General features: G+C 46.4%; 1 protein-coding gene across 3 annotated transcripts in view; it reads right to left on the bottom strand.

The window, feature by feature from the left end:
• LOC307082994 (RNA-binding motif, single-stranded-interacting protein 3-like) overlaps window positions 1-24,778 on the bottom strand; it is a 126,090-nt gene that overhangs the window by 38,815 nt on the left and 62,497 nt on the right. For 2 of the 3 annotated variants that reach the window (XM_079746763.1, XM_079746764.1), the window contains exon 5: window positions 742-899. In XM_079746763.1, coding sequence (XP_079602889.1) covers window positions 742-899 — 158 coding nt within the window. The remainder of the gene's footprint in view (window positions 1-741; window positions 900-24,778) is intronic. The other variant, XM_079746765.1, reaches the window with a different exon arrangement.

The following is a 24,778-nucleotide window of genomic DNA, read 5'->3' as shown; positions in this document are numbered from 1 at the left end:
CTGTAAGCAAAACACCCATCACGGTGGCATCAGTTTACAGAAAATAAACCCAGAATCTGGTTAATCATAAATCACTTTTATGGTTTTCTTTATTGGTAGGCTATCGCCGCCTGTTATACGGCACCGAACCAAAGAAAACGGTGATAACATACAGCCCAGATTTAAACCGAGCCTGGGGATAAAAATCCATACCGACAAGGTCGAGATCAAACCAATATCTCTGTTTAACGGAGATATTCGCTATATTCGTTAAACACACCATATACCTTTATCACCGCAATGTAAACCATGACTTTAATTACGGGCGCTGGCATGCCTGCAGAAGCATGACCACATGAACAAGCTACACCTGTTTTTCCCCAGCAAGCAATCGATGGACCTCATGCGCTAACCAGTGTCTGTGTATCTTTACTCTCAAAGTTACAAGCTAGGATTAAATGATTAATGGACTTTTTTTTAACCAGAGGCCACCGAAAGCCCTTTACAAGATTGCCTAACATTCACCCATTCATGCACACATTCACACACCGACAGCGGCGTCAGCCATGCAAGGCGACGTCCAGCTCGTCGGGAGCAGTCAGGGTGAGGCGTCTTGCTCAGGGGACACCTGGACACTCTGCAGCTAGGAGGAGCCGGGGATCGAACTAGCGACCTTGCGGTTACCAGCCAACCCGCTCTACCTCCTGAGCCTCATGCGCCCATTAGCTCCCCCTCCTCCCTCCACGGTGCCAAGGGTCGTACCGGGCGAACCCCACGCCCCTGCTCTGGCCGTTGGCGTCCCTCAGGATGCGAGTGGAGATGACGTGGCCGAAGGGCTTCAGCATGTTCTCCAGCTCCTGCTCGTCCATGGACACGGGCAGGTTGGAGATGTACAGGTTGGTGGGGTCCTGCTCCTGTTGCTGGGGGAGAGAGAGAGGGAGAGGGAGAGGAGGAGGCAGAGGGAGAGGATGGAGAGGGAGAGGAGGAGGAGGAGGCAGAGGGAGAGGAGGAGAGGGGGAGGGAGAAAGCAGAGGGGGAGAGGGAGAGAGGGAGGATGGAGAGGGAGAGGGGGAGGAGGAGGAGGAGGCAGAGGGAGAGGAGGAGAGGGGGAGGGAGAAGGCAGAGGGGGAGAGGGAGAGGTGGAGGATGGAGAGGGAGAGGGAGAGGAGGAGGAGGAGGCAGAGGGAGAGGAGGAGAGGGGAGGGAGAAGGCAAAGGGGGAGAGGGAGAGGTGGAGGATGGAGAGGGAGAGGGAGAGGGAGAGGAGGAGGAGGAGGCAGAGGGAGAGGAGGAGAGGGGGAGGTGGAGGATGGAGAGGGAGAGGGAGAGGGGGAGAGGTGGAGAATGGAGAGGTGGAGGCAGAGGGAGAGGTGGAGGATGGAGAGGGAGAGGAGGAGGCAGAGGGAGAGGAGGAGAGGGGGAGGAAGAAGGCAGAGGGGGAGAGGGGGAGAGGGAGAGGTGGAGGATGGAGAGGGAGAGGGGGAGGGAGAAGGCAGAGGGGGAGAGGGAGAGGTGGAGGATGGAGAGGGAGAGGGAGAGGAGGAGGAGGCAGAGGGAGAGGAGGAGAGGGGGAGGGAGAAGGCAGAGGGGGAGAGGGGGAGAGGGAGGGGTGGAGGATGGAGAGGTGGAGGCAGAGGGAGAGGTGGAGGATGGAGAGGGAGAGGAGGAGGAGGAGGCAGAGGGAGAGGAGGAGAGGGGGAGGAAGAAGGCAGAGGGGGAGAGGGGGAGAGGGAGAGGTGGAGGATGGAGAGGGAGAGGAGGAGGAGGATATAGGAGGCAGAGGGAGAGGAGGAGAGGGAGAGGTGGAGGAGGGAGAGGGAGAGGAGGAGGAGGATATAGGAGGCAGAGGGAGAGGGGGAGGGAGGAGGCAGAGGGAGAGGGGGAGAGAGGCGGGGGGGAGAGGGTGAGTGAGAGAGAGAGAGAGGGAGGAGGGAGAGGAAGAGAGAGAAGGGGAGGGAGAGGAAGAGGAGGAGGGAGAGAAGAAGGAGGAGGGAGAAGGTGAGGGAAAGAGTTGATTAGCGTGAGCATGTGCTACAATGAGCCGTATTGCCAGGACAAAATACCCATATTTTTCGGGGAGGTGTGAAACAACTCCTCGACCCCCCCCGTATCCACCAGCGAGTGCAGGACTGATGATATCGTCCGCTGCCGCCGCTGTGATGCACTTTAGCAGACAGCCCAAAAAGTAACAATAATGGGACTCCAGTGGGTGAGGGGAATGTGAGAAGAAGAGTGAGATGGAGTTTCGGAGCGGTGAAAGACGCCATTAGGCTTCCGGAGGAAGATTTGCCATTCAGCCGATCGCAAAACCCCAAGTGCTTCTCACACAGTCACGGATCCCATCGCCTGCCACACTTTGTTTGCCGACGGGCGAAGCACAACCCACAAGCACAACCTCTTTCAGAGGAGTCTTGAGTAGGCAAAACATCCGGGCTGGCTATTGGAGGGTTCATTTCAGGTCCTGGAGCTTTAATAAGGTCTGGAAACATTGAGACCGCGCTCAGCAAAACACGTTTATTAAGAGATGTAACCTTTAGAAATGCCACTCTGATTGCTTTTTATTTGTATTGGCTGATATTTTTTTTTTTGTTGTGTGTTTACTATTCTGTTCAACCAAGTCTAATGAATAACTGCACTAAGTGGATCCTTTAATTAAATATATAGGCACTTATGAGTGAATACTGTTCCTGTGGGCAATGTATCTGTAACTGCTTTCCAATACTGTGTGTTGGTCGTGTGGTACTAGTCGTTTAGTTGACACCTCAATTTGTGCAACACGTGTCAGTGTGTTAAGGTGAGTGTGTACGACTAGAGACAGACCCTCCCCAGTTTGTCAACCCGTGGGTTATGCAAGTTGTTTGCCCGCTCTTAAAAAGGTCTGCAGTCTTGCTGTCATCCTAACTCTAGTAAACCAATGGATGACAAAGACAAGAATTATGTGAAGAACAAATATAGGAAATACATAGAAAACATTTTAAAAAGGTAAAATAAATATAAATAGGAACTCAAATTTATCCTTTTAAGATGACGCACTGGCAGACTGCAGATGAAGAACTTGCTCTAAAAAGTATTGAGTGATGTAAGATACTCCAGTTCCCTGAGGTTAAATGAATTGAGAAAAACGCTGGTAGCTGCCTTACAACATTTATCTCTGCCAACTTGAATGTATCACCAAATGTCTTAATCTAAGTCAGACTCACAGATTGCAAGTGTTCTTTCCCCCAAAATGTATCTTAATGCTCCTTCCTGCTTAAAACCTCAGAGGCAGCTATGTTAAACCACCACTGTACTCATTGTATGTTACCTGAGGGAAGAGAATTCGCCTCCTATCAAGCTTAGCTTGGACAGATTTACAGCAGTGGCTCCTGGTTGCTTGTGGAAGCTGGTCCGGTGTGGTGTTTGTGAGCCAGCGTTTCCAGAATGTCTTCCTAATTGATCAATTACCTTGAGCCAACACCGGTAGAGAAAGAGATCCTCGAGCGAGAGGCAGACAGACAGACAGAAGGACACACACACACGGATGCAGTGCTTCCTGTGAGTGATTTGCTGGTTGAACTGTGTGGTCCGTTTCGTCTCTATATTTAGAATTCACACAAACTAGAAGTGCTCCTGCAAAGATGTGTAGGGGCCAGGTGGATCGAGGCCAGAGCAGTGCTGCGGGTGGGGAAGAGGTAGGGAAAACTACTCAATCACCAGCTGCTGAAACAATCCCTGCCTAGCGGTGTTAGATCGACACAGATCGATTGATCTCAAATGTATTTATTCGACAAGTGCCAGCAGTAACGATCTCTCAGTCATTATTCCGATTATTTATAAGTGGGCCGACTGTTTCGCGGCCACGGTGAATTACAAACGAGCACCCGATGACTCGTATGAGATCATTCAGTTCAGAGCTTTTTTTCCAAGCTTTTAGCATGAAAACAAGCAGGTCGATGACGCATGAATCAAGGCGACAAGCGTGGAATACGTGATGTGAAACAAAAAACGAACTGAACTTCAGGGTTAAATATTTACAGGGAGAGCGGGTCATTTTTTTATAATTAAAAGTGGATTCCATGTAATGTTTTGTTCACCAAGGGAAAGTATGCAAATGACTAGAGTTGGATTTGTTTTGACTGGGGTGTGTTTAGCTAATTGAACCAGTAGCAGATTAAGACATGTGAGTGATTAGCACAATGTAAAGTGCTGTGCGTTAGTCTTTAACCATGGACCATCTATGTACACTGAGTGGTACCAGACGGGTACAACATATTTATTACCGGCTTTAACACAGGTTTAATTACAACCAATGGAGTGTTCACAGCTGCCTTGAAATAATTATAAATAAACAAGATATGTGTACCTCTTCAAATCTCTCTGGAGGAAGAAGAGATTCAGAAAATATTCATTTGTGAGCCCTTTTGAGAGAAATGTGCAGGCTGGAAACCCATTTAATTAATGTGTGGGAGCGTAGCAAAGCATAGTTTGTAATAAATATCATTCTTTTAGACTTACAAGCTAGATTATTTGTTTTAGAAATGCAGTTCACGGGCATGCCAAAAACAACTTGGACATGACGTAACTTATGGTAAGAGAATCACTAAATCTGGAGGGAAGGTAGAAAGGGCCAAGACCGATATGGTGGAAAAAACTCTTATAACATGGATGTTTAATAGGTCACATGCTCGACACTCTTGACACTGCGGTTGTTCCGCTATGCTAGCTAGCTCTAGCATTTATCGGCAGAAGTTACCTTCAGTTACGTCATGTCCAAGTACTTTTTTTCTGTCTGCTTGCATGTAACAAAAACGAGTCCAGCTGTAATTCTGTGTTAAAAATACGAAAAGATGTTCCAAATCCATTCGCTTCACACTTTCCCCACATTACAACCTGCACGTTGCTCATTAAGCACACATTCTTCAAGCAGAAACGGTTTCATCTTCACGTTTTCCCGATCATTATCTTGAACCACTTTGGTGAAATTAAGTTAATGGCATTGTTTCTGATCACATGCTGTTGGTGGTAAAAATAAGAAAGAAGAGAGCATGCAAATTTGCATTAGTGAGGGCAGATGCACTCACTTCTGATCCAGTCCCAGATCCTCTCCCCTGAGCATGTGCAAAAATCCATGAACCAGTAAAATTTACTTTGCGTCGATTCTTCCACTGGCTTAATTTGTGCCGTCTCGGCGGGGTTGGCAGGGAAACGGAGCAGCGATGTGTCCGACCCAACGCGCTGAGCATACCGGGTGAGGTAATTGAATTCTGGCAACTGAGCCAACTCCTGGGCCCAAATGGCCAGCAAGGTACATTTTCTTAAGAAGAGGACACAGACATTTCGGGAAATGAAAAATACTTAAGCTCGCTTGACTTTGCAATAAGTCGTTGTCTGCTTAACTTTACAGCGACCAACCCACTCAGTGTGCCTCCGAGTTCTCACCTCTCTCCATTCCTCTCGCTTTACCTCCTTCTGTCACTTGGCCTGTTTTCCATCTCCCTCTCTGTCCCTGTGTCTTTACCTATCACCGTCCCTCCCGTTCTGTCTCTCTCATCCTATCTCACCCATTAACCTCCCTCTCCCTTGTTTATTGTCTCTCCACCCCTCGGACATTCTCCCTCTTATATCTCACTTGTACCTCGTCCTTCCACTCCTCCCCTCTATCTTGTTTACTTTCCTCTCCCTCCCTTTATCTCACGTCCACCTCGACCTTCCTCTCCGTCCTGGTGTTTCTTCACCTATTTCCACCTCCCTCTCTCCATCTCTCACTCTCCCGACCTATCCCTTACTTTTCCCCTTTCTCTCCGTCCCCGTGTGTCTTTGCCTATTTCCGTCTCCCTCACTGCCTTTCCCTTCTCTCCTGTCTTTCTCTCACCTTTCTCACCCATCTCTCGCTCAATCCGTTTGTGTGTGTGTGTGTGTGTGTGTGTGTGTGTGTGTGTGTAACATCTGTCAGGCGCTGGGAGCAGCTTCGCACCACACAGTGCCTCTCCCTGGCTGTGCTGTCCCTGACTGTGCCGCCAGCCTGTGCGTCGGTCGGCCCTTGTTTTCAGCCCCATTAAGCCTCATCGCTGCATCATTACAGCGGGGCTGGGGCCTGGTGTCAGCGTCGCTTCCTGGTTGCCCTGCTATGCATCAACACCTGCTTTGGAGCCAGAGGGTAAACAGAGGGCGAAGAGGTGTCGGCTAAGTCTATGTGTGGTGGCGCTTAGGGGGTTGGAACCAAACTCTGCTGCTCTGTATTTTTATATTTTATGCGTGAAAAATCTAAAAGTCTAGACCCAAGGTGAGAACTGAATGCATTGTTACTTTAACATCTATTACGTGTGAAGAAGGTTTAGAAGTACGCTGAAATTTAACACTGATAGAGAAAGTTAGAAATCTGTGTACGTGGAGATTATCCGAGACTTTCACAAAAAGTTAAAAATGGTACTGGGTTTTCTGTTTCTACATACCAATTGTTCTGGGAAGAGTTCACACCTCATTGACTCCTATAATTGACCAGACATGGTCTGGGAATGACCATAATAACCTAAGCTTGGAACCAGACGAACTGCTGCTAGCTCGTGTTTTATTTGCTGTGGCATATACGTCTGGCCTCCCATTCAGACAGATATCCAGCCAACCTGGCCTGGGTCGGGCCAGCCACAACCGTTCTCCCAAACCCCAGGCATCACACGGCTTATGGTGGACTGCCATGCAAATCTAGTTATAATGTCTTTCTCATAATGTATTTCGACATGCACACGGCTTTATCCCTCTCGGCCGTTTCGCTCCCAATGCAATTGATTCATTCAAACTTTATTTAAAACTCTCAGAGGAATCATTGAGCGGCTTTTACTATGAAGCCGAGATTACACCATAGAAAATGACAAATAAATAACTAAACAAGAGAAAATCAAACAAATTAAATCTGTTCAACAATTACAGGCAGATATGGGCAAATTCTTAAGAGTATTCCTAAAGCTTCAAAAAGTTGATTTAAGATGATTCATGTAAGATGATGCAAGATATTCCATGATTGCACTGCTGAAAGACTAAAAGTTGTCCTTCCAAGATCAGCCCTGGCACGATCCCACCGCCTTCCAACACTGTGTATGCAGGGTTGTCTAGGGTGCATAGTCACGTTTATCCTCATCTGCCAGGTCTCTGAAACTTTGTGTGGAAACCGGGATATGCGTGTTTACGAGGGCATTTCTCTGCAGCACCCTTTTTTCTCATCTGGCCCCTAGTTTCCCCCTCTCGCGAAACTCCAACTGAATCATTTATTACAAAACCCCCAGGGCGTCTAACCACTGTCTGAATGCTCCATCAATGTTTAATGAATGCCGTTTCGTTTGTTTCTTCCACAATAAATAGGGTAAGCTCTTTTGTCGCTCAGTTGGCCTAGTGTTTTTTTTCTGTAAATATATCCTGAAAACACACAACCATGCAACTATTTTTAAAGATGAAAAAACAAGTCATAAAAACCATTTTACAAGAAAACAATGTTTCAATATCAAAATCCCTCCATATTCCATTTAAAAAAAAGTTATACCCCAAAAACTGCTGGTATTGGTATCAATACCAGTAAAATAAATATAACGGTGCCAGTGAGCGTCACCTATCTACTTGATCTTAATTCATTTCCTGCACTCCTTGTCTTCCTCCCGCAGTAAAACTGTCCTGTCAGTCTGTCTGTCTGTCCTCCTCTCCTCCCATCCCCTCCTTCCTCAGCTGCCTGTCACCAACTCAGCCAAGAAACGACTTACCATTTCCTCCCAACGTCCCTTCTCCACCTCCCCTCACCCTCCCTCCCCCTCCTCGCAGGCTTCCCCGTCCGTCCTCAGACCTCCCTCCCCTCTTTCCTCCACATTCCCTCCCAACCCGGAGACCGTAATCCCCCCTAATGAAAGCTTGCTTGTCTAAATACTTTTTAAAGGCCTGTTCAATACTTAATGAACACGCCATGAATACTTGATGCGCCCTAAAGCCCGGGGATCCCGCGGGGCTCGTTTGCTATGGAGATCAACGGGGTTCATCACCTTCACAGCCTCACACCACTCCCAGATCAACACTGGATCCTAATGGACGACGTCGCCGTGCGTTCCCTGCCTGACCGGGGGAATGACCGGTGGGTTGGTCTCTGGGGAGCACGTGGGTGCATGTGAGAGTGTGTGTTGCCGCAAACCGACGTGAAAGGGGCATTTGTTGGCTTTCTGTTGTGTGTGCGGTTTCTGTGTGTTTTTTTTCGTATATGCAAGCACGTTTTTGACATTTGTTTGTGTTAGTTTTGGTATTACAGAGGTATTCCTTGAACATGCAGGGTTTTTGATTCAGGGAATTTAATAAGCATATGTAATATCTGGGGCATCAAAAGCTGTTTTTGATGCAATGCTTGTTTTTCACCCTATATGGTGTGTTTGAGGATCTTAAAACGTGTGCAGGTCCAAGCATATGCATGCAGGGGGATATAAATATGTATTATAGCGGATCAAATGATACGTCTCTAGAGTTGTTTTGGTTCGCCTGAGTAATGAAAAACAGAGACGAGTTCAAGCGATCTTCATTTTTCACAGTTGAATAGTCATCATAAAATCTAGCAGTACACTTGTCTGTTTTTCATTTTATTTTTGGTCCAAGCTTTTACGAGAGTCATGAGAATAAGAGACGCAGTTTGGCTATGATACACATAGAAGTCACAGAATAAAAGTACATGACCTTGTATAAAAAGCAAAAAGTATTAATAGCTTAATAAATACAAAGAAATATCTTAAAAACTGTTTTTATTCAATTAAACGGGTACGAAAGAAGTGTGAAAATCAAGCCATGTTGTATCTCAACGATGATTAAAGCTGACAACTCTAAATATGGAAATAGGAGGACATTAAACACAGGTCCGATAAGAAGTAATTGCTCAAGTCTCAGATCACGGCTTAATCGAGCCTCGGCAATCCAAGAAGAGGCAGAGCAAAGAGAAGCCTCCTCTCCTGTTTCCTACAGCATCTGTCTTTGGCAGCCGAAAACGAGAGACCCGAAGGGCGGTGGTGGACAGGTGCTGTCTCTGCTTACACAGCAGAGTCGCCAGATGCAGCCACAATCAGAGTGCTGGCATTCAAACCAGACCCGTGTGCGTCTTTGCATTCACTCCTGCCTCTGCGTCTGCCTCGCTTTCCATTATCGACTGGGAGAGTTCGGGGTCAGGATGGATAAATGGCCCCCGGCGGCCCCAGTGGGGCCCAGATGGGACGGGTAGGAGGCCTTTGACACCTGACGCACGGGACGATGGAGAGAAGATGGAAGAGGCCATTTCATAGATTTCCCTAAATGCTGAAATCCAGGAGGAATGCGGTTGCTTCCGAATCGACCGACGGTCATTGCTACATATCAACGGGGTTTGGTGGTACATCTGCAAAGATGAGGAGCAGGGGAGATTGCCGGAGGCAAATGTGGTTCAGAAGTACTTCTGCATCTAGGAAACCTAGCAAGGCTGTCAACAAATATGTCCAATACTTAATTTCTTTAAGTTATTTTTTGTGTTAAGGAGCACCTGTGTTGGAAATATCCAGAGGACAGTCTTATCCCATGTTGAAAGGCCTTTTATAGGTAGCGCTCATTATTGTATTTCCACTGGAACTTTCCCTGCATCTCCCTGAACTTTGTCCATGTCCATAACTTACTGATTAAGGGTGCTGTCTGAGCCAATCAAGATGCATACTTGAACACAGTTCATGATAAAATGTAAAATCTGAGGGTAAAAGCGTTGTCGTGACAACCATTAACTGAATTGGACTGCCCTTCAAGATAGCAGCAAGGGTTTTTCCCAAAAGGGACAGGGTTAGCAAATCGCCAAGGTCTTGTTATTCAGGCAATCAAAATGAGAGGTAATGAGACTTTTTAACAGTGCACCTTTAACAAGGGGATCGTACCTGGTCAAATCATGTTTCGGGCTCTGCTGTATCTTTATTTATTCATTCCGCTGTCTCATTGTATTTTTGTCTACCGTTTCCCCCCGTTCATGTAAAACCCTGCTTCTGTCTGCTCTTCTGTCGGGAACCCGGAAAAGCAATTAATTTCAGACAAGAAGTGGTATCCCATCAAAAGACCATACTGGTGTAAACCTCACCGACAAAACGGTCTGCTTTAAACAAGGCTGTAATCAATCGGTGAATCACAGCCCACAGAAACTGGCAAAGGGGAAAGGGACACTAGTCCATTATATGCTTTATGGAGGGATGTAAGTGAGGAGGAGTGATCCATTTGGGTGGAGGCTAGTAAAGTTTAAACAGAACCAGTTGCAAATTCAGAGTGATGAGCGAATGACATTGAGAGAATGAGAGGAAAAAAATATGTGCTGAATAGAGAATCAGACGCCCTGGATGGGAGCATATCGGGTATTTGTTGTGAAAGGGAGACAGACAGAGGGATGGATAGATACCATTTTCAGTCGATAACACAGCTGTAGCAGAAGCACACAAACACACACACAAGCTATGTCCCATTTGTCTTTGCTACTCCTGTGGACTGCGTCTTGAGGCACTGCTTGATGTACTGTCTACCCAACGGGAACAGAGGGGTAATATAAACACTGCAGAATGGGACACACCCTGATTCAGACTTTTGCCGACATCTCGTGCAGACATTCTGAAATAGCAAACTTGCAAAATAGTTTGACATTACGAATAAATGACATAATCTTTTTTGGGGAATTAAACGTAAAAAAATACACAGATTTCAAAATTAAATGATTGCCAATATATCATTCCATTTGTGCTCTTCACATTGGCGGTTATTTTTTAACAGAAAATCCAAATTCAATCTGGGAGACTTTTTCTGTAACTTTATCCGGAGCCAGCATCTGCATACGCTCTGTGCATGGTCCAAAAACGTTCACTACCACAGCACCTATTGTTGAAATGGTACACCCTACAGCAGGCAAAACCTACACACACACACAAGCACACACATTCTAAACAAAATCAAGCATAACAATGCATGCAATCCAAAAAGTGAACATATCTGGTCTGTTCTCTCTCTCGCTCTCTCATACTGAAAGCTGTAATCAACGCTAATGGGATTCAGCTGTTGGCCGGTCTAATTACCTGGAATGCAGACGGATGGTCTTGAAGACGCATGCACTCACACACATAAACACGCACACACACACGCACACATGCACACACATACACACACACACACACACAAGCGAACACACACATAAACGCGCACATACACACACACACGCAAATGCACACACACACACGCATACAAGCAAACATACACGCACACACACTCACAAGAAAACACACACACACACACAAACAAGCACACGCGCACACACACAAACGCACATACACAGCGGCGTAGACTCTTTTGTAATACACCTGTCACACGTGCCTGTATGTAGGTGAGTGAGTGTGTGCGTGAGCTGTTATATTCCATCATTGAGCTTCTGTAATCAATAGCCTAGCCAAGCCGCGGTCACTGTTAAAAAAGCTAATATTTTGTTAGAACAGAGAGAGGAGTCAAAGAAATACAGAGGGAGATTATTTTATGACATATCTGTTAAATGCTTGACAAATGGGGCCTGGTGTTGCCCTACGCCTGTGTGTGTGTGGGAAGAGGGGGGTTGTGTGTGTGTGTGTGTGTGTGTGTGTGTGTGTGTGTGTGTGTGTGTGTCAGGGACTCTGGCTCAAGAGAGAAAGAGGAGGCAGAAGGGAACTCTTTCTCACAGTGATTAATGGCGTTCACAACCTGGATGAGGGTTGTCTTTGGCTTCGCCTGCGGGTACACACCCTGTATGACACCTCCCATAAAGGACCGAATGCGTCTGTGTGTCTGTGTGTCTATATGTACGTGTGTGTGTGTGTGTGTGTGTCTGTGTGTCTATATGTCGTTTGTGTGAGTGTGTGTGTGTATACGTTTGTGTGTGTGTGTGTGCGCCTATTTGTGTGTGTGCCTGTGTGTGTTTGTGTGTGCATCTGAATGTGTACGTTTGTGTGTGTGTGTATGTGTGTGTGTGTCCGTCTTTGAAGACACATCATCCCAGGGAGGACTCATAAAGATGGCTGCTTCATTCGAGTCCCGAGGGACTCATTAACGATGGCAGAAAGACACACACACACACACACACACACATACACACACACACGCACACAGACACACACACACACACAGGCACACAAACACACACAAGTACAAAAACACAAGGCGCACACACAAGCGTACACACACACAGACACACACACGCACGCACACACGCACGCACGCACGCACGCACGCACGCACGCACGCACGCACGCACACCAGGGCGTAACACGAGGATGTGATGAGAGAGGAAGGAGGGACGGCTGGCTGGGAAATTAAAGAGATAAGGAGAGGAGAGGGACAGGGGCGAGCAGGAGAGATTGACTCATCCCATGGAGGTGCAGAGTGAGTGCACAATCATGGCTGCCTGGAGCACAACAAAGGACGCGTCGCCGTTCAGTGTCTGTTGCCTCGGCCAATCACCCCCGATTGTGGGAAAGCCTGCAGAAATAACAATGGAGCAATAGTGTTTATATACGGGAAGAATCCAAGCGAATTGGAGGAATACAGTAACGTGGATATGCCTATTGAGACGTGGTGGAAGGAACCAGTGGCACGCAAGACGACCCATCTGTCTGGTTTAAATGTGGCACCGCACATGTCCCTGGCTATACTATACAGGGAACAGGTATTCTAGCACATTTTAGTGTTAAAATATGCTGTTTGTGTGTATAAGTGTGTGTATGTGTGCGTGTGTGCGTGTGAGTGAGTGAGTGTGTGTGTCTGTGTGCCTGTGAGTGAGTCAGTTAGTCAGGGAGTGAGTGAGTGAGTGTCTGTGTGAGTGCGTGTGCGCGTCCATCAATGTCTTTGAGACACAGTTGGATAGGAGCACCGATTGAAGTTCAGCACTGATCACAGCTTAGTAAGTGGCCAATAGCGAACAGCTTCTGAGGGTGATGGAGAACAATGTGATGAATTCTTGATCATATTTCCTCATGAAACACATGAGACTTTGTTTATGAAACAGACTGATTCACCAAGTCACTACCTTAAAACTTTGAGGACTACCATTCTCTATTTTATATGTTCGTACTCTTTCTGCCTCTATATCTCAATTACTATAGAGATATATGTGTGTCCAAATGCCATTTTAGGAGACCACTGCAAAAACCCTGAAAGCATGCTGGAATCTAACTGAAGGAAATACTTCTGTCGAAAAAGGCACAAGAAATAACAAAAAGCTTAAGACGGATGATTTGAATGTGCTTTTTGAGTTTTCCTCAAATAAGATTGGATAAGATCACCCAACAATTCACTCACAACAATCGCTTCGGTTCAAAAAGACATTCATTACAGTATGACACACATATGTCATACACATCATTGGCCCTCATCACCGGACCAATGATACCACCGCACTGCACTGGATTGGGCGGTATCACAACAAAACGAATAACAATAACAAGGATAGAATGTGAAAAGCAGGACAAGTTGTATGATCCAAGGACACACACAAGCCCAGTGATCTGCTGTGGTGAGAGATTACACTAGCGGGGTCCAGACTGGCTGCTCTATGCTGAATAGAGCGACTATGTGTCCTCCCACGACCAGCTGCCCTCCCCAGCACCCTCCGGCAGGAAGAGGATTAGGCCTGCACAGTTTACCAGAAACACAGCGAAAATAATACAAATGCGTGCATTCGTGCTACGGTCCGGACCAATTTCCAGTTCATACTGGCAAGGTCATTTGTGTGTGTGTGTGTGTGTGTGTGCTTGTGTGCGTGTGGGTTTGCTTGTGTGCGTGTGTGTGTGTGTGTTTGTGTGTGAGTGAGTGAGTGATTGAGTGTGTGTGTGTGTGAGCGTTTGCTTGTGTGTGTGTATCTGTGTGTGTGTGTTTGTATGTGCGTGTCTGCCTTTTACAGTTGAGTATACTGAATCTAAGACCCTTTCCTACACTACTGTAATATGAAATATATCAACATTGATATAACGTACATAGTCGTTGTGCCAAAGACAAGCTTGCTTACCACCGCCAAAAGAAATGGTGGATTAGTTACCAACCAGGATGAGATATCTGTTACTTGCATCTATTAACCTCCGTGTACAAAGTATTTTCGCAATTAATCGGCCGAAATCCGAAAACGATTTTGCGGTGCTCTAAGCAAATTGTTTTTGCGATAAAGGAAACATCGAGGCGTAGTTGTAGTTAACTGAGTTTGTTAACGTCGGATTTGTAGGGAATTGATTGCGGAGGTGTCCCATCATTGAAAAACAGTGCCCACCCTTGGAGTGTCGTTATTGACCAATCAGAATCAGGTATTTAACAATGCTGTGTTTTAAGTAGATCTAACAGTGCATCTCTGAAAATCCTTACTTTATAGGAGTGGCTGGCGGAGACGCAGAGCACAAGTCTTCCTGCATACAAAGCTTCTCAATGAGGGTGTGCATCTCGAGGTACTAGATGTCCTCTGTAGATAAATCCTGCTCAGTGTCTCATTAGCCAGTGCTGAATAGTCGCATATGAATTCTACTCCGTACGCACCTTTTGCAGAGACACTGAGCTAATGGCTGAAGGACTTTATCGGACACATATAGATATAAGCGCACACACACTGCCAAGGATTCTCCCTCTTCGTACAATGGATTTATTAAACCAACAGATGATTGAATGCAGACTATTAAACTGTGTTTGCACAAGGAAATATGCAGTTCCAGCGTGATGCATTAGCATACAGATTCCCACGGAACTGGAGTTAATGTATCACATAATCCCTACAAAGGATAATGGTGTGTTTGCATTTTGTACACAGTATCCCTGATGTTATATCATCTGATAGGATTGTGTGAATCCGGTTCATTGCCTGAAATTTAAAAACAGGGGTCTCCCTGATGACCATGCACACACACATGCGCAGACACACACACACACACACACACACACACACACACACACAGGACACACAACACCACCACCACCAACACCACCACCTCCACCCCTACCACCACTGCCAGTCTTTGCGTCCAACAATATAGCCTGTTTGCAGAACTTTCCATGTCAGTTTGTGTGTATGTGTTTCCGTGTGTTCCTCTGTTTTGTGTGCACGTGTGGTGCGGTGCGTGTGTGTGAATGTGTGTTTGCGTCCGGGTGACAGCGTTTCATCCTGATCAATGCCTTTATTCCTGAGACATCCCGGGCTCCGGAGCCATGACCTGTTGCCATGGTTATCTCTATCTAAAACCATGGGGATTAGGTTGAGAGCCAGCGTGTGTCTGTGCATGTGGAGGTGTTTGTGTGTGTGTGTGTGTGTGTGTGTGGGGGGTGGGGGGTGGGGGTGGGGGGTGGGGGGGGGGGGGGGGGGGTGGAGAAAGTAGCAAAGGAGTAAGGAAGGAGGAAGGAGAAACTAGCGAAATAAAACAAAGACAGCAAATGTGAACCCCGAGAGGAGATGAAGTCAAGTTAGATGAGGACTGTGATGGAGGGAAGGGAGAAAGGGGGAGAGGGGTAAGGGGAGAGAAAAACAAATTGACAGAGAGAGAGAGAGAGAGAGAGAAAACAAGCATAATGGGAACAGGGTGGTCTGGGTAGAGAGAGGAAGCCAGAAAAGGAGAGAGAGAGAGAGAGAGAGAGAAATAACGCCGTAAAAAGTCTTCCTGCAAAGTCCAAAGTCATCTGGGGAGGGAGAGAGAGAGAGAGCGAGAGAGAGAGAGAGAGTGAGAGAGAGATGGTGAGAGAGAGACGAAGAGAGAGAGAGAGAGCGATGTTGAGGGACGTACGAGATAATGGAGAAAGCAAACAGAAAAAAAGCAGACGGCAGAGAGATTGATGAAGTGGCGTCGGTACAACAGAGTCCGTCGATGAGAGTTCAATCAGTCTACTTTTCATATTTGCAAAAACATCCTCCTTTCTAGTCCGGGCAGGCCCGGCCCCGTGTGGGGGAACCAGCAGCAGCCGCCGCAGCAGCTGTGACGGACAGACTTGCGGTTATTGGCTTCTTGAAGGACTCTTGAGCCAGTCGGATGCTTTGGCTCGCATCCTGGGTTGATCCGTTCGAAAGGCTCTCTCTCTTTGACTCTCTCTCTCTTTGACTCGCTCTCTCTCTGACTCTCTCTCTCTCTCTCTCTCTCTCTCTCTCTCTCTCTCTCCCTGTCTCGACACGCTAATCCATACCGCGCCGCTTACCCGCCAGCCCGCAGCCACGCCAACAGAGGGACTTGATGTGCGATGTGAGCGCCGAGCGGGGAAAACATAAAAATAAACTGCTGACATCAATAATGTGGAAGAAATAAAGATTTCTCTCTTTTTTATGATCCGTCCCTTGTAAATATTTCTGGGGGAATTTCGGAAGTACTTTGGACGCACGCACAGACTCGCGCTCACAAACAAACAGATACACATCCGAGGCGCACAAAGACACACGCGCAGGAATGCACGCGCACACGCATGCATGCATACGCACAGCCCACTGGTGTAATGGTCAGGCGTTTTTGCTGTGGTGGATGGATGAGAGAGTGGGGGGATTTTTTTCTCCCAGTCTTTAGATGTCTGAACAAGGGCATACTGGGGCCAGCGAACAGCTTGACACGCCAAGGTTATTTACTTTTAGAAAGGGAAAAATTGTCTGAGTTGGCATACCGAAAGGACAGAGGCACACGTATATGCAAACTCACACACACACACAGGGACGCACACACACACGCGGCTGTGCCCAAACATATGCACAGCTTTTTCCTCCTCCGAGCTTTACATCTGATACACACACTTGGAAAGGAATAATGCAGCGCAAAGCCCATCTCGGCTCAATGCTGGAGCCAAATAAATTCACCTGCACAGCAAGGTGCATGCAGCGCAGTGTGTCCACGAACACATGCACAATGCCCTGATCACCATCGGACAAAGCCCGGTGTCTGCAGAAACCAACCAAAGCCCATGAGCACAACCATCTCAGCTTCACAATCTGTTCATGGGGAGTTTCTTCCCAGTAAGTTGGCCCTCACAGAGCCCTGAGTAGTTGCTTGCACACCGCCCCGACAAACAGCCATACCCGATCACAGACTCGGTGCCGAAGTTAGCCAACACTATATCATCGGGTTTACCGACACGAAACTCTGCCGGACAACAGTCGGACGCTACCAAGGGGCGCAGTGGGGAACATTGCTATTGGCCCGATGAAGGTGTTTGTGGCCTTGGGGTAGGGCATAGTGCCAGTGCATTTAACATCCTATGGGTGTGCCTCTTGCTGTAAATTGCAGCGAATGTCTTAGCCTAACTTTTTAGCGAAAATGGTGGCTAGAGTTTGCTAAGGTGGAAGTAGATGCAAGAACCGTTCGGGATCTGTAAGGTAGTTGCATTTCACGTTCTCAAAAAGCAAACAACTAGTTCATCAACCAGTGAGCGCTCATGGTTCGACATGCAGGAAGATCCCCTTGCACCCTTATTCCTTAGTATGGAGGAGAACACTTTTCCCTATTTGGGATGCAAATATGCACATTCTCTCTCATAAAGCTATCAAGATGTCAGTTGCTGCCTTGCAGATTAATAGTTTTCTGTCATCATTGTTTCTAAGTGTGGCCATATTATGGTCCCATATAGAAACCCATTTATTGAGCCAGCAGTCAATCAAACAAGACCTAAGCTATGACTGTCCAAGTCATGAAAACGATGTATAATCGTATTTATATATAATCCTATTGCTTTAAGAGCCAAAGACCGAGAGTGTATTCTGTGTTTGTGTGTGTGTGTGCGCGTGTGTGTATGTATGCTTGCATGCGCGTGTGTGTGTGTGTGTATGTGTGTCAGGGCAAGGCTGAGCTGGCAAGGGCTGGGATGGGTAATATTTCAATATGATTGTTTATCCTCTTGCAGTGTTATATAGTCATGAAATAAACATATCGACTTATGGAAAAACAGTTTCAGTCTGATAGCAACCCTTCAATTACTGCACTGTATAGAATGGTATGTTAGATTCATAAGAATATGAAATATATATTAATAGTATAATAACCTACATTTCAATATGCTAGTCACCCTTTTCTAATGTGTGTTTGTGGAAAAATGTGTGCATGTGTGTGTGTGTGTGCGTGTTTGCGTGTGTATGCATGCATGCATGTATGTGTTTCTGTTTTGGCATACATTTTTCAAAAGAAATGGGGAAAATGGAAATCTATTTAAATAAAGAAAGAGCAAGGGGTGTGTGTAAATGTGGCGTGCAGACAGAGAGACGGACAGAGCAGACAACCAGAGAGCCATCCTCATTGGACTTCAGTAGGCATGTGCGCTGCCAGCAAGACTGAGACATACTAAAAGGTTACAGCAGTTGATTTGTGATGTTCTGCTTTCAAACACCCCCAGACCTTTCTCTCTTTCTCTCTCTCTCTTTCTCCCACTCTCTTTCTATCCCTCTCTGTCTCTCTCTCTCTCTCTCTCCCTCCCTCTCTCTCTCTCTCCTACTCTGTCTCTCTCCCAGTCTCCTCCTCTCCCCCTCCCTCCCCCCTCTCCCTCCCTCTCTCTCTCCCTCCTTCTCTCCCTCCCTCTCTCTCTCCCTCCTTCTCTCCCTCCCTCTCTCTCTCCCTCCTTCTCTCCCTCCCTCTCCCCTTCCCTCCCCCCTCTCCCTCCCTCTCTCTCGCCCTCCTTCTCTCCCTCCCTCTCTCTCTCTGCAGAAGCAGTTTGGATGCTGTCCACAAAGTTTGATCGATGGCAGGCGCTACGCAGTCAGATTGTGAATCTCCCAGACCGATCTGCAGGACCATTGACAAATAGTGATAGCGCACCTAGCCACCAATAACAATGAGGGATGTAAAGACTGAGCAGCCAATCAGAGAACAGACTCCGGGGAGAACACTTAACCCCCCCATCCCCACATAAAATAAAGAGATTGGGCTGCTTCTTACCGCCCTTCAGTTATTCAGTGAGCATCTCCATTTTTGTTATGTGTGATATATATAATGTTCATATATGGTATGTGCAAAAGACTGCAGTGTTATACTGTTGTGAGTCCCTCCCTATACTCCCATCTCTTCACCATCCACTTCCTCTTCTTCTCCTACCATCTTATCTTCCTCAATAAATCTATACATCAATCAATTCTCTCTCTCTCTCTCTCTCTCTCTCTCCATCATACTCCAGTATGAGAGAGAGAGAGGGATAAAAGAGAGAGAGGGAGAGAGAGAGAGAGCAGGAGAGAGATTGAGAAGGTGAAGTGGTTTCTCGTTGTCTCCTGGTCATCTCATTTATAGAGCGGTTCTAGAGAGGAATCACAAACCACACCCTAGCCCCACTTTCTGATAATGTATGGTTGTTCATTTCTCTCTCTCACACTCCCTATCACTCTCTCTTGCTCTCTATCTCTCTCTCTTACTCACTATCACTCTCTCTCTCCCTCATTATCTTTCACTCTCTCTCTCGCTCTCTATTGCTCACTCTCTGATCTCCTATTTCATCATTCAACTTTGGTTACAAAGCTTTGATTACAAATTGGCATATTATGCTCTTTTAATCATTAGGCAGATTTGTTTTAAAACCCTTGTTAATTCTGCTCTTTTTCAAGATTGATAAGTGACCAATTAAGTCATAATGGAGATCTGCGACTGAAAGTGATTTCAGTTGCGCAAAAGCCTCTGTGTGATATTTTCTGATAATATTCACGTATCCCTGAAACATAACACAAGGTAGCTTTCGGCTTTGACCTTATCAAACTACATTTGTATTTTTATTTTTATGTGGCCTCATATTATTCTATCCTCCTCACAATACGACAAAGTACAAACTAACTGGACAGGTTGTTCCGGGGCCTTTTGCTTAAAGTTATTCAGAGCCCAAAACTGAAAGCTTTTCTAAGTGTTAAGAGAGGAATATGGTGCCACATAAAAACCTCTCCTTTTGTTACACTGCGGAGCGCTAGGCCGTAAGCAAAGCTTTTAGTACTTCTTCCATGGTACATTTCTTACCTCCATTGTGCTGTTAAACGCTGCTTTGGATCGGCAGGCTTTTAATTATATGCATAATTATTTCAATGATTTCTATTCAGGGGTTATGGAGGACTCTGAAGCATTAGAAAATGTTTCTGTGGGTAATCAAAATACGCAGGTTAATGCACTGGCAAAATCCAAAGTGTGTCCCCGCCCATGATTAGGATAACTGTTATGATACCTCTATCGGTAACGCTACGGAAAAACAGTCTTTAGAGAGTGTGTTTTTTCATGTTTACGCTTCAACCGAACTCTTTCAATTTATTCTTGTTTTTTCAGGCTTACATATCATTTCCGAGCGGCGTCCTTTGCACACTTTCTTTTGGACATGACTACCGGAGAGATCATACGGGTGGAACCACAACAACAGCAACAAAAACGTAGTCACGTCTACAAGGAAACGTGGGAGAAAAAAGAGAGGGAAACTGAGCGGCGTACAGAACAGACCGAGAGCTTGAGGCTGCCTTCCAACCACGCCCTGGCGTCCATTTCGCTAATGTCCGGTCTCTGGGAAACCAGTCGGGTGAGGTCAGCGCGAGGATTAGATTCCAACGGGGACATAAGGGGTGTGTAACATCTTTTGTTACTGACGGAGTCATGGCTGACCCCGCTGCTGCCGGTTCGACACATAAGCCCAACCGCTTCCTTTTCGGTTTTCCGTGCGGTCAGAACGGAAGAGTCTGGTCATCCAATGTTTTGGAGGGGTTTGATTCATGACTCAAAGTTACTGGTGCAAACCCAAGGACATTCAGGGCTCTTGTTCCTGCGTGTCGAACCCGGAGCATCTGACGATCTCATTCCGTCCATTGTGTGTTACCATGGGGGAAAGAACCTTGGACCTCTGTTATGCACCATTGAAGGCTGTTCCTTTCCATTAGTCAAATCGGACCATGCGTAAATTTTCCAGTTATCGGGTTATAAGCAAAGAATAGCGAAGCAAGCGATAGTGACAACACGCGTAAATCCGTCTGCATTGACCTCAGCGAGGGATGTTGTTAATAGTAGTAGTAGTAGTAGTGGTAGTAGAAACTTTATTCAACCACTTGGGGAAATCCCGGTATCCAGACAGCCGATGCAGTTGACCAACAACAAAACAAACGTCAAAAAAAGTCAACAAAAAGAGTCAATAAATGTCAATAAGTGAGAGTGAGCAATATTGCATTCCATATATAAGAGCCAAAGGTAGATATAAATAATAATGAATAAATAAATGTTACGAGCTTCATAAAAACACTAGCCGACACCGACGTCCCCGTGGTAAGAGGTCCTTCCCTAACCAACAAACGGTAGGTTGTCATAATCCTTCCGGGGCGCCTGAATGCCTGCACTGCAGCTTATAACTCTGGCCTTGTGTCGAAGCGACACGGACGAGCAAAACACGCCGTCTTACGGATCGAGAAGGGCGACAAAGGACGGCAAGAAGAAGCACAAAGAAAAAAGCCAGAGTGGAGATGCAGATGTATCAGCGCGACACCAGACACCGATGGAAGGGACCGCAGACTTTAATAGACTACCAGGGCCGTCCCTCCCTCTGCTCTGAGTGCCCTTGTGCCCCTCGCCGACGACCTGAACTCACTTCAAGCACGGTTTTGGGCTAGCTCGTGGGCTAATAATGATAATATGCAGGGTGCGATTTGTGCAAAAACCAGAGGGGGGGATAATTTTGAGAAACATTTTAAAACGTTTCAAAATGAAGACGGACCCTGTGTATTTTGGTTGTTAATTATTACGATGTAATGGTGAAAATACTTTGGGTGGGGGGGATAATTTTTATCCCCACCGATGATAAAAATAATTCAGCAGAGGGTAGGACGTGTAAACCAGAGGGGGGGATAATCCCCACCATCCCCACCGGCAAATCGCACCCTGATAATATGGTAAGCGCACCTGGAGTGAGTTCCTGGAGTGAGTTCCGATGGGGTTGAGCGCACACTGTGACGGAACCAGAATGTAGGGAGGGTTCTGATGAGTATGAACACCAGGAAGCCTGCCGGTCCAGATGGCGTGTCTGGGAGAATGCTGAAGACATGTGCTAATCAGCTAGCCCAAGTGTTCCCCATATTCAACCTGTTCCCTGGCTCAATGTCCACCATCCACACCTGCTTAAAGGCATCCGCTATTGTCCCTGTGCCCCAAAAATGCTTCTCCAGCCTGTTTGAATGACGCAGTCGCTGGCCCCCACCTCAGTGCTCATGAATCGAGATGCTGATCAAGGCTCACATCTGGGCCTTCCTCACTCGTACCATGGTTCCTCACTCATACCATGGTATAAGCGACGAAGCTGATGCAGTTTTCTTATCGGCCAAACTGAACCACGGCCGATGCTGACTCTCAGGTACTGCACACCACCACTCTCTCATCTTGACAGCCGGAATAGGGGGGAGCTGTGGGAGACTGCTCTTCATTGATTACAGTTCAGCTTCCAACACCGCAGCGAGAGTGTGAGTGGTTATAAATACCACATCACAGAGGGTCTGACATGGTAAACACACACAGACTCTCTGGTGAGGAAGGCGAGGCAGGTAGCCGAATAAATTCAGAGCCTCCCCGAGGATCCTTCCACCCTTCTACTCTGTAGCTGCAGAGAGCGTTCAGACAGGAGGCATCACCGCCTGGTTTGGCAACAGCTCCACTCAGGGTAGGAGGGCTCTGCGGAGAGTAGTGCGGTCGGTTTGAATGCACGACTGGAATTTCTTCGCTCCCCTCTCTGCAGGACTTACAAGACTTACACACCAGGAGATGGCTTGCAGAACCAGAGCTTTTAGGATCCTGAAGGGGTCCGCACCACTGTTTCAGACGCTGCGGTCAGGCACGCAGCAAAAAGAGAGGCCGAGACAGAGTTTCTTTCCCTTGGCCATCAGAACTGGGAACACTGAGCTCATCAGGGGCCCTACCAAGTTCCATACACTGCAACTCTTATGCGTGTGCACGCAGAAACACACACACACACACACACACACACACACATACATAAACAAACACAAAAACATACATATAGACATTCTCGTTATCTGTACATATCTTTAAGGGTAATTTGTGGAGATCACAGGTCCTGGCAAGTGAAGAACGTCAAATTTTATATTATTTATTTATATTTTCCCCTATGCTAAGAGTGTCATTTCTTTTTACTGGCAATATTATGGTTGATTTTTATTGTAAACAGTGTTCCTTGTTGTTGTTTTTGCATTTCCTGTCAACATTACCACTTTGATCTCACTTACGTCCTGTTTGTGTACTGCATTTGACGTATAAAGTTAATCCATACCTTCTTCCCCTCACTCCCTCTTATCCTTTTGTTAGAAAGGAGCTGTCCAATAAATCCCAATCCTACTCTCCCACCTCACCCCCCCCCGCAAAAACACTCCCACATGCACACCCATATACAGATACTTCACTACCTCCCATTTCCGTGCACACAAACAAACACATACACCGTTGCACACAGAAGTACACGTTTATAGTCAACCATTTAGCAAACACGCACACAAAATTGAAAGATGGTGAAAACACACTCCTATCTGCACACTAGGCCAAACACACACACACGCACACACACACAGATACACACTCACAAAAAGGCAGACACACAGCGCAGCATAGACAAGGCTAATGCAGGGCTAATACGATTGGAGAGCAGCTAATGGACGCTTACATTCAGACCAGATTACGTGTAATTTAATTGGGGGTCCTTTGCTCCTCTCTCTCTCCCTCTATGTGGCTCTCTCTCTATCTCTCTCTCTCTTTCTCCCTCCCTCCTCCGCCTGGCTTCATTGTCCTTCTGCTTGTTTTCCTCTCCTCAAGCTTTTCCTTTGTTGCAAAAGTTGCTGAGCAAAGAACTCACATGCACACGCACACACACAATAACCTAGACATTTATGTGCATGAAGAAGAAAACACCTATATACTAGTCTATATACAGACGTGGATGCACACGTGCACGTGCACACACCCGTACACACACCCTTGGGGCTACTCTCCGCTGTAAAATCTCCCCTCTCACACAAATCCTTATTATCTCCGGTGAACTCTCCTTCATCTCTGTGCTGAACCTGAAATTGACGTTTTAAATGTGCAAGCAAAAACGAAAGCACAACAGAAAGAGAGGAACACGGAAGGAAATCAAGAAACGAACAAAAACTAAGAAAAAATAAAATAATACACAAGGGACCCCTCGACTATAAAGAATTTATTACAGGGCTTTGAAGACTACTCTGATTGTTCAATCACAGGGTTCAGCGGTATATCACTTCTGAATAAGAGACCTCCGATATTGTTTCCTCTTTATTTTAGTGGAAGCAATTCATCTTTTTTAAATCAATAAAATCATCTTTTGTTGTGTCAAATTATTGATTTCTCTAGCAAGTAGCCATCTAATAAGTGGGTTAAAGTACAGCAAGCTGATCATTATCACAGAGTAAACCCAGAGAGATGCAGGACTTGAATCCCCCCGTCACAATATCCATTTGATTGTGTTCCCACCACACACATGGCAAGTGTTGTAGTTTGCTGCAATACTGCCTGCAGTGCTGTCACGCACTCACAAGATAGCTTGATGCAGTCAAGAATGACCACTCTCTGTCTGTCTATCTGTCTGTCTGCTCACATGCAAGAACATATCCATCCGTCTTCTGTGTGTCTGTCTGTCTCTCTCGCTCTCTGCCATATTTGTGACTACCCTAGCACAACTACATATAAATGAATAATAGTCTAAGAGCTCTTGTGTCTAGGATTCTTTTAATTACTTGAACTTGACTCATGAATAATTACACACATCGATAAGTGCCTCACAGAAGTTATAGGAGGTAGGAGGATGAGGTAAACATACAATGTTAAAGTTCCTGTAATGTTCTTTAC

Source organism: Pollachius pollachius (assembly GCF_949987615.1).
Source record: "Pollachius pollachius genome assembly, chromosome: 1".
NCBI lineage: Eukaryota > Metazoa > Chordata > Actinopteri > Gadiformes > Gadidae > Pollachius > Pollachius pollachius.
This window is presented reverse-complemented; position numbering and strand designations above follow the sequence as displayed.